Source organism: Nerophis lumbriciformis, linkage group LG07 (genome assembly GCF_033978685.3).
Source record: "Nerophis lumbriciformis linkage group LG07, RoL_Nlum_v2.1, whole genome shotgun sequence".
In the NCBI taxonomy this organism is placed as follows: domain Eukaryota; kingdom Metazoa; phylum Chordata; class Actinopteri; order Syngnathiformes; family Syngnathidae; genus Nerophis; species Nerophis lumbriciformis.
Window position 1 is genome coordinate 4860994 of NC_084554.2, and position 17376 is coordinate 4878369.

Sequence of the window (17376 nt, forward strand, 5' to 3'; positions counted from 1 at the left end):
AACTGATTTTTAATGGTTTTAACCCTTCTGAAATTGTGATAATGTTCCCCTTTAAAAAGTTCTTGACCATCCTATTACAAAATATTCATGAGAAATTAAAGTTTGTTGCATTTGCAAGGGTTACCTATATAATGATTACCTTTGTGCTTAATTGGGTCTCAAATTAATGACAATCATATCGTTTATCGGCAATAATTTGTGGGACAACGTATCGTCCCGCAAAATGTCAGCCCAGGCCTGTGATAAAACACGGTAAAATTTGCTACAGTTATTATTACCGTTTATAAAATGTTAATTATCGCAAAACCTTGGTTCATTCCCGCACTTCAGGACAGTCACGGCACAGTGATACTGCTCATTGGCTGTCTCATATGGAGACAACCAAATCACAAGACAAAATAATTCCTCACTGGTGTTTGCATATTGTGGACTACATGTACCAAGTTATATGGCAATCTGAAACCTTTAGAATGGTAGCCTATAGGCATACCTTGGTAAAATGTCTCCTCTTTAGTTTTGGGCGTACATTAGGCTGCTAAACGTACTCTACTTATTTTCACCAGTATAACCATTGCTAGTGTTGGTTGTAGTTCGCGTGGACATCGGGGGCGGTACCACTGGATTGGCAGACCGGGGTGGTGGTTCCTCTCTTTAAGAAGGGGAACCGGAGGGTGTGTTCTAACTATCGTGGGATCACACTCCTCAGCCTTCCTGGTAAGGTCTATTCAGGTGTACTGGAGAGGAGGCTACGCCGGATAGTCGAACCTCGGATTCAGGAGGAACAGTGTGGTTTTCGTCCTGGTCGTGGAACTGTGGACCAGCTCTATACTCTGGGCAGGGTCCTTGAGGGTGCATGGGAGTTTGCCCAACCAGTCTATATGTGTTTTGTGGACTTGGAGAAGGCATTCGACCGTGTCCCTCGGGAAGTCCTGTGGGGAGTGCTCAGAGAGTATGGGGTATCGGACTGTCTGATTGTGGCAGTCCGCTCCCTGTATGATCAGTGCCAGAGCTTGGTCTGCATTGCCGGTAGTAAGTCGGACACGTTTCCAGTGAGGGTTGGACTCCGCCAAGGCTGCCCTTTGTCACCCATTCTGTTCATAACTTTTATGGACAGAATTTCTAGGTGCAGTCAAGGCGTTGAGGGGATCTGGTTCGGTGGCTGCAGGATTAGGTCTCTGCTTTTTGCAGATGATGTGGTCCTGATGGCTTCATCTGGCCAGGATCTTCAGCTCTCACTGGATCGGTTCGCAGCTGAGTGTGAAGCGACTGGGATGAGAATCAGCACCTCCAAGTCCGAGTCCATGGTTCTCGCCCGGAAAAGGGTGGAGTGCCATCTCCGGGTTGGGGAGGAGATCTTGCCCCAAGTGGGGGAGTTCAAGTACCTAGGAGTCTTGTTCACGAGTGAGGGAAGAGTGGATCGTGAGATCAACAGGCGGATCGGTGCGGCGTCTTCAGTAATGCGGACGCTGTATCGATCCGTTGTGGTGAAGAAGGAGCTGAGCCGGAAGGCAAAGCTCTCAATTTACCGGTCGATCTACGTTCCCATCCTCACCTATGGTTATGACCGAAAGGACAGGATCACGGGTACAAGCGGCCGAAATGAGTTTCCTCCGCCGGGTGGCGGGGCTCTCCCTTAGAGATAGGGTGAGAAGCTCTGCCATCCGGGGGGAGCTCAAAGTAAAGCCGCTGCTCCTCCACATCGAGAGGAGCCAGATGAGGTGGTTCGGGCATCTGGTCAGGATGCCACCCGAACGCCTCCCTAGGGAGGTGTTTAGGGCACGTCCGACCGGTAGGAGGCCGCGGGGAAGACCCAGGACACGTTGGGAAGACTATGTCTCCCGGCTGGCCTGGGAACGCCTCGGGGTCCCACAGGAAGAGCTGGACGAAGTGGCTGGGGAGAGGGAAGTCTGGGCTTCCCTGCTTAGGCTGCTGCCCCCGCGACCCGACCTCGGATAAGCGGAAGAAGATGGATGGATGGATGGATGGATGGGTTGTAGTTCGTTTTAGTCCTTCTTTTCTGATAGTACTGACAATAAACGTCCTGGGCATGACGTTAAAGTGCATCCGGCAGTGGAGGCTCCTCTATGGGGTCTTGAGGCACTAGGAGGTTAACCCCTTTACTACTGTTACCCCAGGTGGCCCTTGGCAAAGGCCTAGTACCTGACTGCCCCCTAGCCAGGGATACGGTGAAGACCTCAACGGCGGAGCAGGCGGAAGACGGTAGATGTAATAACCACCACAACGGCTGCGATGGCGGAAGAAGGCACCCCCACATCCATGTGGGTCCAGTTATGGGGAAATAACAACCCAAGACCTCAACGGTGGAACAGGCGGAGGATGATTGCTAACCCTATGGAGCGTCACAACTAGGGATGTCCCGATCCGATATTTGGATCGGATCGGCTGCCGATATTTGCAAAAAAAATGCGTATCGGCAAGGCATGGGAAAATGCCGATCCAGATCCAGTTAAAAAAAAAAAACTCCGCTCCGTGTTTTCCAACGCACCGATTTAAATAATACATTCCACTTTTCTGCTGCTCCCTAATTTCCGTTCCGCATTTTCCAGCACACCTTCAACACATCCACAGGTCCGTGGATTCTCACGCAGTTGCTTTTAGCTGCTGGCATTACACGACAGGCTCTTCTCACTCTTTCCTGTGTCTCCCTCTCACAGACAGCAAGCGCACCTTCTTACACACGTCACATACTGTCACGTCATACGTCACATACGTATACGTCCTCCCCGAGCAGAGAGGTAGCAGCATGGCTAACGTTAGCTGTGATGCTAGCGCAGCCGTGCGAGCAACGCTCCCTCTAAGGTGCTCGCCTGTGCAATTGCGCACTGTTTAAGCGTCCTCTGCGCATAGCAATTATATGCCACGCACAAAATCAAATAAAAAAATAAGCGCATAACAATTTTCGACACACGGACACGACAGAGAAAACAGTTTTCGTCATCATTGTTCAAATGTTATAACGTCTGTCGAGACGCTTATCTCCATTCGGTGCCACACGCCCACACCATCAAAATGCCGAGGCAAAAACTTCCAGATCAACACCGTATGAAAAAAATTAGTGATTTTTTTAGTTGTGATTTCCTTTTCTGCATGAAAGTTTAAAAGTAGCATATATTAATGCAGTATGAAGAAGAATGTTTTAATGTAGACATGCAAGCCTTGAAAGAAAATGTTGAAAATCAAGACTACATTTCCTGCAAATGGGTGCATTTCTACCCTATATTTTAACTTTAGATTTATTCTCATATCAAACTCTTTTGGCTGTCTTTTTGACACTTACCCTCCACACCCTGGATTATAAATAATGTAAATAATTCAATGTGATGACTGTATTATGATGATAGTATATATCTGATAGTATATATCTGTATCATGAATCAATTTAAGTGGACCCCGACTTAAACAAGTGGAAAAACTTATTGGGGTGTTACCATTAAGTGGTCAATTGTACGGAATATGTACTTCACTGTGCAACCTACTAATAAAAGTCTCAATCAATCAATCAAAACACATAGAATCATCATACTGCTGTGATTATATGCATCAAGTGTTCATTCAAGGCTAAGGCAAAATATCCAGATATATATCGTGTATCGCAATATGGCCTTAAAATATCGCAATATTAAAAAAAGGCCATATCGCCCAGCCCTAGTTCAATGATGCCATTTCTGTTTGTCATGTATAATTTTGTCTATTTTGTGTTTATCCTTGAATAAACAGGTCAGTTTCTTGTTACCAACCATTGTGTATTATTCAAACTCCCCTAATTCAGCTGGCTAGTTGTTATCAAGAGTACTAAAACCCTTTTCAACATGATTCTGACAACTAAGTAGGCTAAATAACTTTAAACTTTAATACATGCTCGGATAGGCCAGTATCGGTCAGTATCGGTATCGGATCGGAAGTGCAAAAAACAATATCGGTATCGGATCGGAAGTGCAAAAACCTGGATCGGGACATCCCTAGTCACAACGGCTGGGATGGCGGATGAAGGCTGCAGCAGAAAAGGGTCCCCAGGTCGTGTGGTGACTGTCTGTGCACCAGTATCCCCACGTTAAACAAAGTCACGCACAGGCATCCTACATAAAGGGATACCCCCCTACCAGGAGGGTTGTCATACTCGCTAAAAGGCAGTGGAAGTTTAAAGTCCATCGATCTGGATTCAGCTTCGTATCTGACAACCTCAGTCAGGGTGACGGGACTACAGAATGTTGACCGTGATTGCAGTAGCATTTCTGGCCAGATTATTACATGTGGCTCCTTAACAATATTTCTGTGTGTGTACTTTTTGAGCACATTTAACAACACCATGGTCATTTTGTTCACAATAACCGTGATATGGCATTTTCATATGGTTTCTATCCCTAAGGTTATATAACTCGTGCAATCTAATCTATGACTAAATAACATACTTGCCAACCTTGAGACCTCCGATTTCCGGAGGTCGGGGTGGGGCGGGGGCGTGGTTGGGGGCGGGGCTAAGAGGGGAGGAGTATATTTACAGCTAGAATTCACCAAGTCAAGTATTTCATATATATATATATATATATATATATATATATATATATATATGTATATATATATATATATATATATATATATATATATATATATATATATATATATATGTCTTAATAGGGTTATCCAAAAAATAGTGCTCGATACCGTAGTAGAGCGCAATATATGTATGTGTGGGAAAAAAATCACAAGACTACTTCATCTCTACAGGCCTGTTTCATGAGGGGTTCCCTCAATCATCAGGAGATTTTAATGGAAGCATTCACATACCATGGTTTATATAGGGCACAGAGTGGCTAGGTACCAAAACCTGCGGAATACCACAGAACTCAGCAAACACATATTGGGACCTCAAAGACAATAATGTTGAATATTCAATAACATGGCAAATTCTTGCATCCAGCACACCTTACAATAGTGGTAATAAAAGATGCAACCTATGCTTGAAAGAGAAACTGTTTATTATTTACCGTCCAGACCTGTCATCCCTCAACAAGCGCAGCGGAATTGTATCAGCATGCCGTCACAGACGGAAACACCTCCTAGGTAACACATGAGCCAATCACCACGCCCCTACGCCAGCCTGTACCTACCCACTCTGTGCCCTATATAAACCATGGTATGTGAATGCTTCCATTAAAATCTCCTGATGATTGAGCAAACCCCTCATGAAACAGGCCTGTAGAGATGAAGTAGTCTTGTGATTTTTTCCCACACATACATATATATATATATATATACAAGAAATACTTGACTTTCAGTGAATTCTAGCTATATATTTATTTATTTTATTATATATATATATATATATATATATATATATATATATAAATAAAAGAAATACTTGAATTTCAGTGTTCATTTATTTCCACATATACACACACATAACACTCATCTACTCATTGTTGAGTTAAGGGTTGAATTGTCCATCCTTGTTCTATTCTCTGTCACTATTTTTCCAACCATGCTGAACACCCTTTCGCAGATACCCAGAAAGGTTTCGAGTACCACCAAAAAAACTGAATCTCTGAAGACAGTATAAAAATCTGTGTTAAAGGTGTACAAATACTGTTTGTATAATAAGCATGTTATTTTTTTTTTTACAAATGAGGGTTAAGAGTTCAGTACTAAAAAAAAAAAAGAAAAGAATGTGGCTTAAGTACAGTTTTTGAATTGAGCTGCTGCATTTTTTTGGGTTGGGTTGTTTATTTATTTTGAGTAACTTCTATACATTTCTAAAAGGGGAGGAATGTAATAGAGTGATCTATGTTTGTCTGTTGCCATCTCCTGGTGAATGTTGGCTATAGCGTACTGGGGGTTACTTTTTGGTTGGCCAACGATTTACGCGGTGTTGCGCACCTGACCTCACTCAGGTCCGCATGGAGCTGGAGGGGGCGTGGCTTCCAGCTCCGCCTGAATTTCGGGAGATTTTCGGGAGAAAATTTGTCCCGGGAGGTTTTCGGGGAGAGGCGCTGAATTTCGGGAAAATCCGGGAGGGTTGGCAAGTATGCTAAATAACCCTAAATTAGGAACATTTCAAATAACTATTATCAGCGTTTACTCTTAAAATAATACAATTTACCTGTAGTCAACTGCAATCTCACCAAATCCCCGGTGCCCCCCTATAATCACAGGGGCTCGCTTGTACGATGGAGGGGGGTTGTATCCTGGAGGTCCAGACTCCTGTGCAAAATAGTCCAGTGGCGCGTCGCCTGTCCGCAGGATGGGAAGAGGAGTCCTGTCCCTTGTCTGGGAAATAACGGAGTCTCTCCCAGACAACACCTCGCAACTTCCCCTGATCTGCTGGTGCATCTCGTAGGAGGGAGGTCTCGGGGGCCGGGTGAAGCGGGGCTTTGGCGTTAACGACAACTGGTTGGCACTTGCTGGCCTGTCGTTCTCGGGCCAGCGGGGTGCCCTGTAAAGGTCATGGTGTGACAGGGGGTGACCGTTGACACGTCTGTACAGTTCCTGACCGCACGAGGCCACGTCCACATATTGCAGGCTCCCAGGCCGCAACATCCTGGGCATGGACTGGGATTTAGCTTTGGTCCTGGGGTGAACTACCATTCCCTCTGGTGTCCTGGCATGGAGCCGTTGCTGCTCCAGTGCCCAACGTTCACCCTCATTTTGCGACATCTGGCGACTGAAGCTGACGGTTGGACGCCACTCGTCTGTCCCCAGGCTCTGGCACTTCCTCTCAGCTGCCAGTCTCCATCGATTGAGCGCCGCTTCCCTCTCTTTGGCACGAGCCTGTACCTGGGCTGCCCAGCGCTGCCTCTCCTGCACGACCCTCTGGCGCTCCTCAGCGGACAACTCCTGACCTCTGGCTTGTTGAGGCCCCTGCGGCCTTTTGTAGTCCCATTGTCCACTTGCGTGGGGATCTCTGAGGTCGGCGTAGTCCAGCAGCACGGTGAAGTCCTGGCCTCTCCTCCTCCAGAAGGACACGTCCTTGGACTGCATCTGTTGACCTCTGGAGCCATCGCAGAGCCTAATTGGAAAGACACAAAAGCAATTCATGTTTAAAAAATCACGTGGCCATGGATCGTCAAAAGTAGGTTTGTCAAAAGTATTGATACTTTGATACCGAATCGATAACAACATGCAAAAAATACATTTATACCAGCTTTTTTAGTAGTGTCAGTACCCAATGTTTCTTCGGTGATCTGCAACGGTTCTCGGCGCTAAAGAAGAATGAGCCAGCGTTTCCTATATACAGAATCGATAACAACATGCAGAAAATACATTTATACCAGCTTTTTTAGGAGTGTCAGTACCCAATATTTCTTCGGTGAGCTGCAACGATTCTTGGCGCTAAAGAAGAAGCATTTCCTATATACGGAATCGATAACAAAATGCAAAAAAATACATTCATACCAGATTTTTTTAGTAGTGTCAGACAATTCTCAGCGCTAAAGAAGAATGAGCCAGCGTTTCCTATATACAGAATCGATAACAACATGCAAAAAATACATTTATACTAGCTATTTTAGTAGTGTCAGACAATTCTCGGCGCTAAAGAAGAATGAGCCAGCGTTTCCTATATACAGAATCAATAACAACATGCAAATAATGCATTTATACCAGCTTTTTTAGTAGTGTCAGTACCAAATATTTATTCGTTGAGCTGCAACAATTCTCGGCGCTAAAGAAGAATGAGCCAGCGTTTCCTATAAACAGAATTAATAACAACATGCAGTAAATACATTTATACCAGCTTTTCTAGTTGTGTCAGTACCCAATATTTCGTCGGTGAGCTGCAACGATTCTTAGCGCTAAAGAAGAAGCATTTCCTATATACGGAATCGATAACAAAATGCAAAAAAATACATTCATACCAGATTTTTTTAGTGGTGTCAAACAATTCTCGGCGCTAAAGAAGAACGAGCCAGCGTTTCCTATATACAGAATCGATAACAACATGCAAAAAATGCTTTTATACTAGCTATGTTAGTAGTGTCAGACAATTCTCGGTGCTAAAGAAGAATGAGCCAGCGTTTCCTATATACAGAATCAATAACAACATGCAAATAATGCATTTATACCAGCTTTTTTAGTAGTGTCAGTACCAAATATTTATTCGTTGAGCTGCAACAATTCTCGGCGCTAAAGAAGAATGAGCCAGCGTTTCCTATAAACAGAATTAATAACAACATGCAGTAAATACATTTATACCAGCTTTTCTAGTTGTGTCAGTACCCAATATTTCGTCGGTGAGCTGCAACGATTCTTAGCGCTAAAGAAGAAGCATTTCCTATATACGGAATCGATAACAAAATGCAAAAAAATACATTCATACCAGATTTTTTTAGTGGTGTCAAACAATTCTCGGCGCTAAAGAAGAACGAGCCAGCGTTTCCTATATACAGAATCGATAACAACATGCAAAAAATGCTTTTATACTAGCTATGTTAGTAGTGTCAGACAATTCTCGGTGCTAAAGAAGAATGAGCCAGCGTTTCCTATATACAGAATCAATAACAACATGCAAATAATGCATTTATACCAGCTTTTTTAGTAGTGTCAGTACCAAATATTTATTCGTTGAGCTGCAACAATTCTCGGCGCTAAAGAAGAATGAGCCAGCGTTTCCTATAAACAGAATTAATAACAACATGCAGTAAATACATTTATACCAGCTTTTCTAGTTGTGTCAGTACCCAATATTTCGTCGGTGAGCTGCAACGATTCTTAGCGCTAAAGAAGAAGCATTTCCTATATACGGAATCGATAACAAAATGCAAAAAAATACATTCATACCAGATTTTTTTAGTGGTGTCAGACAATTCTCGGCGCTAAAGAAGAATGAGCCAGCGTTTCCTATATACAGAATCGATAACAACATGCAAAAAATACATTTATACTAGCTATTTTAGTAGTGTCAGACGGTTCTCGGCGCTAAAGAAGAATGAGCCAGCGTTTTCTGTATACACAATCGATAACAACATGCAGAAAATACATTTATACCAGCTTTTTTAGTAGTGTCAGTACCGAATATTTCTTCGGTGAGCTGCAACGATTCTTGGCGCTAAAGAAGAAGCATTTCCTATATACGGAATCGATAACAAGATGCAAAAAAATACATTCATACCAGATTTTTTTAGTGGTGTCAGACAATTCTCGGCGCTAAAGAAGAATGAGCCAGCGTTTCCTATATACAGAATCGATAACAACATGCAAAAAATACATTTATACTAGCTATTTTAGTAGTGTCAGACGGTTCTCGGCGCTAAAGAAGAATGAGCCAGCGTTTTCTGTATACACAATCGATAACAACATGCAGAAAATACATTTATACCAGCTTTTTTAGTAGTGTCAGTACCGAATATTTCTTCGGTGAGCTGCAACGATTCTTGGCGCTAAAGAAGAAGCATTTCCTATATACGGAATCGATAACAAGATGCAAAAAAATACATTCATACCAGATTTTTTTAGTGGTGTCAGACAATTCTCGGCGCTAAAGAAGAATGAGCCAGCGTTTCCTATATACAGAATCGATAACAACATGCAAAAAATGCATTTATACTAGCTATTTTAGTAGTGTCAGACAATTCTCGGCGCTAAAGAAGAATGAGCCAGAGTTTCCTATAAACAGAATCAATAACAACATGCAAAAAATGCATGTATACCTGCTTTTTTAGTAGTGTCAGTACCAAATATTTATTCTGTGAGCTGCAACAATTCTCGGCGCTAAAGAAGAATGAGCCAGAGTTTCCTATAAACAGAATTAATAACAACATGCAGTAAATACATTTATACCAGCTTTTTTAGTAGTGTCAGTACCCAATATTTATTTGGTGAGCTGCAATGATTCTCGGCACATTCTCTGAATCGATAACAACATGCAAAAAATACATTCATACCAGATTTTTCAGTAGTGTCTGACTATTCTCGGCGCTAAAGAAGAATGAGCCAGCGTTTCCTATATACAGAATTGATAACAACATGCAAAAAATTAATTTATACCAGCTTTTTTAGTATTGTCAATACTGAATATTTCTCCGGTGAGCTGCAACGATTCTCGGCGCTAAAGAAGAATGAGCCAGCGTTTCCTATATACAGAATTGATAACAACATGCAAAAAATGCATTTATACAAGCTTTTTTAGTATTGTCAGTACCGAATCTTTTTTTGGTGAGGTGTAACAATTCTCGGTGCTAAAGAAGAATGAGCCAGTGTTTCCTATATACAGAATCGATAACAACATGCAAAAATACATTTATACCAGCTTATTTAGTAGTGTCAGACAATTGTCGGCGCTAAAGAAGAATGAGCCAGCGTTTCCTATATACAGAATTGATAACAACATGCAAAAAATGCATTTATACAAGCTTTTTTAGTATTGTCAGTACCGAATATTTATTCTGTGAGCTGCAACGATTCTCGGCGCTAAAGAAGAATGAGCCAGCGTTTCCTATATACAGAATTGATAACAACATGCAAAAAATGCATTTATACAAGCTTTTTTAGTATTGTCAGTACCGAATATTTATTTGGTGAGGTGTAACAATTCTCGGCGCTAAAGAAGAATGAGCCAGCGTTTCCTGTATACAGAATCGATAACAACATGCAAAAATACATTTATAACAGCTTTTTTAGTAGTGTCAGACAATTATCGGCGCTAAAGAAGAATGAGCCAGAGTTTCCTACATACAGAATCGATAACAACATGCAAAAAATACATTTATACGAGCTTTTTTAGTATTGTCAGTACTGAAAATTTCTTTGGTGAGCTGCAACGATTGTCGGCGCTAAAGAAGAATGAGCCAGCGTTTCCTATATACAGAATTGATAACAACATGCAAAAAATGCATTTATACAAGCTTTTTTAGTATTGTCAGTACTGAAAATTTCTTTGGTGAGCTGCAACGATTGTCGGCGCTAAAGAAGAATGAGCCAGCGTTTCCTATATACAGAATTGATAACAACATGCAAAAAATGCATTTATACAAGCTTTTTTAGTATTGTCAGTACCGAATCTTTCTTTGGTGAGGTGTAACAATTCTCGGCGCTAAAGAAGAATGAGCCAGTGTTTCCTATATACAGAATCGATAACAACATGCAAAAATACATTTATACCAGCTTATTTAGTAGTGTCAGACAATTGTCGGCGCTAAAGAAGAATGAGCCAGAGTTTCCTGTATACAGAATCGATAACAACATGCAAAAAATTAATTCATACAAGCTTTTTTAGTATTGTCAATACTGAATATTTCTCCGGTGAGCAGCAACGATTCTCGGCGCTAAAGAAGAATGAGCCAGCGTTTCCTGTATACACAATCGATAACAACAAGCAGAAAATACATTTATAACAGCTTTTTTAGTAGTCTCGGACAATTTTCGGCGCTAAAGAAGAATGAGCCAGCGTTTCCCGTATACACAATCGATAACAACAAGCAGAAAATACATTTATACCAGCTTTTTTAGTAGTGTCAGTACCCAATATTTCGTCGGTGAGCTGCATCGATTCTTGGCGCTAAAGAAGAAGCATTTCCTATATACGGAATCAATAACAAAATGCAAAAAAATACATTCATACCAAATTTTTTTAGTGGTGTCAGACAATTCTCGGCGCTAAAGAAGAACGAGCCAGCGTTTCCTATATACAGAATCGATAACAACATGCAAAAAATACATTTATACTAGCTATTTTAGTAGTGTCAGACAATTCTCGGCGCTAAAGTAGAATGAGCCAGCGTTTCCTATATACAGAATCGATAACAACATGCAAAAAATGCATTTATACCAGCTTTTTTAGTAGTGTCAGTACCAAATATTTATTCTGTGAGCTGCAACAATTCTCGGCGCTAAAGAAAAATGAGCCGGAGTTTCCTATATACAGAATCGATAACAACATGCAAAAAATACATTTATACTAGCTTTTTTAGTAGTGTCAGTACCCAATATTTATTTGGTGAGCTGCAACGATTCTCGGCACATTCTCTGGATCGATAACAACATGCAAAAAATACATTCATACCAGATTTTTCAGTAGTGTCTGACAATTGTTGGCGCTAAAGAAGAATGAGCCAGCGTTTCCTATATACAGAATCGATAACAACATGCAAAAAATGCATTTATACTAGCTATTTTAGTAGTGTCAGACAATTCTCGGCGCTAAAGAAGAATGAGCCAGCGTTTCCTATATACAGAATCGATAACATACATTTATACGAGCTTTTTTAGTATTGTCAGTACTGAATATTTCTTCGGTGAGCCTCAACGATTCTCGGCGCTAAAGAAGAATGAGCCAGCGTTTCCTATATACAGAATCGATAACAAAATGCAAAAAATACATTTATACCAGCTTTTTTAGTAGTGTCAGACAATTTTCGGCGCTAAAGAAGAATGAGCCAGCGTTTCCTATATACAGAATCGATAACAACATGCAAAAAATACATTTATACGAGCTTTTTTAGTATTGTCAGTACCCAATATTTATTCGGTGAGCTGCAACGGTTCTCGGCGCTAAAGAAGAATGAGCCAGCGGTTCCTATATACAGAATTGATAACAACATGCAAAAAATGCATTTATACAAGCTTTTTTAGTATTGTCAGTACCCAATGTTTCTTCGGTGAGCTGCAACGGTTCTCGGCGCTAAAGAAGAATGAGCCAGCGTTTCCTGTATACACAATCGATAACAACATGCAAAAAATACATTCATACCAGATTTTTCAGTAGTGTCTGACAATTCTCGGCGCTAAAGAAGAATGAGCCAGCGTTTCCTATATACAGAATCGATAACAACATGCAAAAAATACATTTATACAAGCTTTTTTAGTAGTGTTAGACAATTCTCGGCGCTAAAGAAGAATCAGCCAGCGTTTCCTATATACAGAATTGATAACAACATGCAAAAAATACATTTATACCAGCTTTTTTAGTATTGTCAATACTGAATATTTATCCGGTGAGCTGCAACGATTCTCGGCGCTAAAGAAGAATGAGCCAGTGTTTCCTATATACAGAATCGACAACAACATGCAAAAATACATTCATACCAGCTTATTTAGTAGTGTCAGACAATTGTCGGCGCTAAAGAAGAATGAGCCAGAGTTTCCTATATACAGAATCGATAACAACATGCAAAAAATTAATTTATACAAGCTTTTTTTAGTATTGTCAGTACCGAATATTTATTCTGTGAGCTGCAACGATTCTCGGCGCTAAAGAAGAATGAGCCAGCGTTTCCTATATACAGAATTGATAACAACATGCAAAAAATGCATTTATACTAGCTTTTTTAGTAGTGTCAGTACCAAATATTTATTCGGTGAGCTGCAACAATTCTTGGCGCTAAAGAAGAAGCATTTCCTATATACGGAATCGATAACAAGATGCAAAAAAATACATTCATACCAGATTTTTTTAGTGGTGTCAGACAATTCTCGGCGCTAAATAAGAATGAACCAGTGTTTCCTATATACAGAATCGATAACAACATGCAAAAAATACATTTATACAAGCTATTTTAGTAGTGTCTGACGATTCTCGGCGCTAAAGAAGAATGAGCCAGCGTTTCCTATATACAGAATTGATAACAACATGCAAAAAATGCATTTATACTAGCTTTTTTAGTAGTGTCAGTACCAAATATTTATTCGGTGAGCTGCAACAATTCTTGGCGCTAAAGAAGAAGCATTTCCTATATACGGAATCGATAACAAGATGCAAAAAAATACATTCATACCAGATTTTTTTAGTGGTGTCAGACAATTCTCGGCGCTAAATAAGAATGAGCCAGCGTTTCCTATATACAGAATCGATAACAACATGCAAAAAATTAATTTATACAAGCTTTTTTAGTATTGTCAGTACCGAATATTTATTCTGTAAGCTGCAACGATTGTCGGCGCTAAAGAAGAATGAGCCAGTGTTTCCTATATACAGAATTGATAACAACATGCAAAAAATGCCTTTATACAAGCTTTTTTAGTATTGTCAGTACCGAATATTTCTTTGGTGAGGTGTAACAATTCTCGGCGCTAAAGAAGAATGAGCCAGCGTTTCCTGTAAACAGAATCGATAACAACAAGCAAAAAATACATTTATAACAGCTTTTTTAGTAGTCTCGGACAATTTTCGGCGCTGAAGAAGAATGAGCCAGCGTTTCCTACATACAGAATCAAAAACAACATGCAAAAAATACATTTGTACCAGCTTTTTTAGTACTGTTAGACAATTCTCGGCGCTAAAGAAGAATGAGCCAGCGTTTCCTGTATACAGAATCGATAACAACATGCAAAAAATACATTTATACCAGCTTTTTTAGTATTGTCAGTACTGAATATTTGTTTGGTGAGCCTCAACGATTCTCGGCGCTAAACAAGAACGAACCAGCGTTTCCTATATACAGAATCGATAACAAAATGCAAAAAATACATTTATACCAGCTTATTTAGTAGTGTCAGACCATTTTCGGCGCTAAAGAAGAATGAGCCAGCGTTTCCTATATACAGAATCGATAACAACATGCAAAAAATACATTTATACAAGCTTTTTTAGTATTGTCAGTACCGAATATTTCTTCGGTGAGCTGCAACGGTTCTCGGCGCTAAAGAAGAATGAGCCAGCGGTTCCTGTATACAGAATCGATAACAACATGCAGAAAATAAATTTACAACAGCTTTTTTAGTTTTCTCGGACAATTTTCGGCGCTAAAGAAGAATGAGCCAGCGTTTCCTGTATACAGAATCGATAACAACATGCAGAAAATACATTTATACCAGCTTTTTTAGTGGTGTCAGTACCCAATATTTATTCAGTGAGTTGCAACAATTCTTGGCACTAATCAAGAATGAACCAGTGTATACTATATACTGTATACAGAATCAATAACAACATGCAAAAAATAAATTTACAACAGCTTTTTTAGTTTTCTCGGACAATTTTCGGCGCTAAAGAAGAATGAGCCAGCGTTTCCTGTATACAGAATCGATAACAACATGCAGAAAATACATTTATAGAGCAGGTAGTTAGGAAAAAAGCTAAGAAAATTATTTCCAACTCACAACACCCACTCTTCCCTGAAAATGGAACCATGCCATCAGGGAGAAGACTCCGGGTCCCACTATGCAAATCTAACCGCCTTAAATTATCATTTGTCCCAGCCTCCATTAAGCTGACCAACAATGTGCAATAGAATGTTAATACATAGGTTAGCACTTTTTTAGCACATAGCACTTTAGCACATAGCACTTTAGAACTAAGCACTTTAGCACACAGCACTTTATCCATGAGCTCTAGTGCAATGCACACTGGTACTTTATCTTTATCTCCATACTGTAGATTTTATGCCTACATCAAAGGGCCACCTATGTCTATCATGCTCCATGTTCTGATGTTTAAATGTTAGTTGTGTGGTTGTGATTGTGTCTGTGCTTGTGTTTTTGTTCTGTTGTTTTTGGGTATGTTAAGAAAGCAATGATGCACTGTGCCCAAGACAAATTTCCCAGCGGGGACAATAAAGTTGAACCTTGAACCTTGAACCTTGAACCTATACCAGCTTTTTTAGTAGTGTCAGTACCCAATATTTATTCAGTGAGTTGCAACAATTCTCGGCACTAATCAAGAATGAACCAGCGTTTCCTATGTACAGAATCGATAACAAAATGCAAAAAATACATTTATACCAGCTTATTTAGTAGTGTCAGACAATTTCCGGCGCTAAAGAAGAATGAGCCAGCGTTTCCTATATACAGAATCAATAATAACATGCAAAAAATTTATTTATACGAGCTTTTTTAGTATTGTCAGTACCGAATATTTCTTCGGTGAGCTGCAAGGGTTCTCGTCGCTAAAGAAGAATGAGCCAGCTTTTCCTGTATACAGAATCGATAACAACATGCAGTAAATACATTTATACCAGCTTTTTTAGTAGTGTCAGTACCCAATATTTATTCAGTGAGTTGCAACAATTCTCGGCACTAATCAAGAATGAACCAGTGTATACTATATACTGTATACAGAATCAATAACAACATGCAAAAAATAAATTTACAACAGCTTTTTTAGTTTTCTCTGACAATTTTCGGCGCTAAAGAAGAATGAGCCAGCGTTTCCTGTATACAGAATCGATAACAACATGCAGAAAATACATTTATAGAGCAGGCAGTTAGGAAAAAAGCTAAGAAAATGATTTCCAACTCACAACACCCACTCGTCCCTGAATATGGAACCATGCCATCAGGGAGAAGACTCCGGGTCCCACTATGCAAATCTAACCGCCTTAAATTATCATTTGTCCCAGCCTCCATTAAGCTGACCAACAATGTGCAATAGAATGTTAATACATAGGTTAGCACTTTTTTAGCACATAGCACTTTAGCACATAGCACTTTAGAACTAAGCACTTTAGCACACAGCACTTTATCCATGAGCTCTAGTGCAATGCACACTGGTACTTTATCTTTATCTCCATACTGTAGATTTTATACCTACATCGAAGTGCCACCTATGTCTATCAAGCTCCATGTTCTGATGTTTAAATGTTAGTTGTGTGGTTGTGATTGTGTCTGTGCTTGTGTTTTTGTTCTGTTGTTTTTGGGTATGTTAAGAAAGCAATGATGCACTGTGCCCAAGACAAATTTCCCCGCGGGGACAATAAAGTTGAACCTTGAACCTTGAACCTTGAACCTATACCAGCTTTTTTAGTAGTGTCAGTACCCAATATTTATTCAGTGAGTTGCAACAATTCTCGGCACTAATCAAGAATGAACCAGGGTTTCCTATATACAGAATCGATAACACCATGCAAAAAATACATTTATACCAGCTAATCTAGTAGTGTCAGACAATTTCCGGCGCTAAAGAAGAATGAGCCAGCGTTTCCAATATACAGAATGGATAACAACATGCAAAAAATACATTTATAACAGCTTTTTTAGTAGTCTCGGACAATTTTTGGCGCTAAAGAAGAATGAGCCAGCGTTTCCTACATACAGAATCAAAAACAACATGCAAAAAATACAATTATACCAGCTTTTTTAGTAGTGTTAGACAATTCTCGGCGCTAAAGAAGAATGAACCAGTGTTTCCTATATACAGAATCGATAACAACATGCAAAAAATACATTCATACCAGCTTATTTAGTAGTGTCAGACAATTTTCGGCACTAAAGAAGAATGAGCCAGCGTTTCCTGTATACAGAATCGATAACAACATGCAAAAAATACATGTATAACAGCTTTTTTAGTAGTCTCGGACAATTTTCGGCGCTAAAGAAGAATGAGCCAGCGTTTCCTACATACAGAATCAAAAACAACATGCAAAAAATACATTTATACTAGCTTTTTTAGTAGTGTTAGACAATTCTCGGCGCTAAAGAAGAATGAGCCAGCGT

At 40.1% G+C, this 17376-nt stretch overlaps 1 protein-coding gene across 1 annotated transcript in view; it reads right to left on the bottom strand.

Annotated features, from left to right (window-relative positions):
- Positions 1-17376, bottom strand: part of jcada (junctional cadherin 5 associated a) — a 145363-nt gene that overhangs the window by 15585 nt on the left and 112402 nt on the right. Inside the window, exon 3 of the mRNA XM_061965916.1 lies at positions 6119-7024. Coding sequence (XP_061821900.1) covers positions 6119-7024 — 906 coding nt within the window. The remainder of the gene's footprint in view (positions 1-6118; positions 7025-17376) is intronic.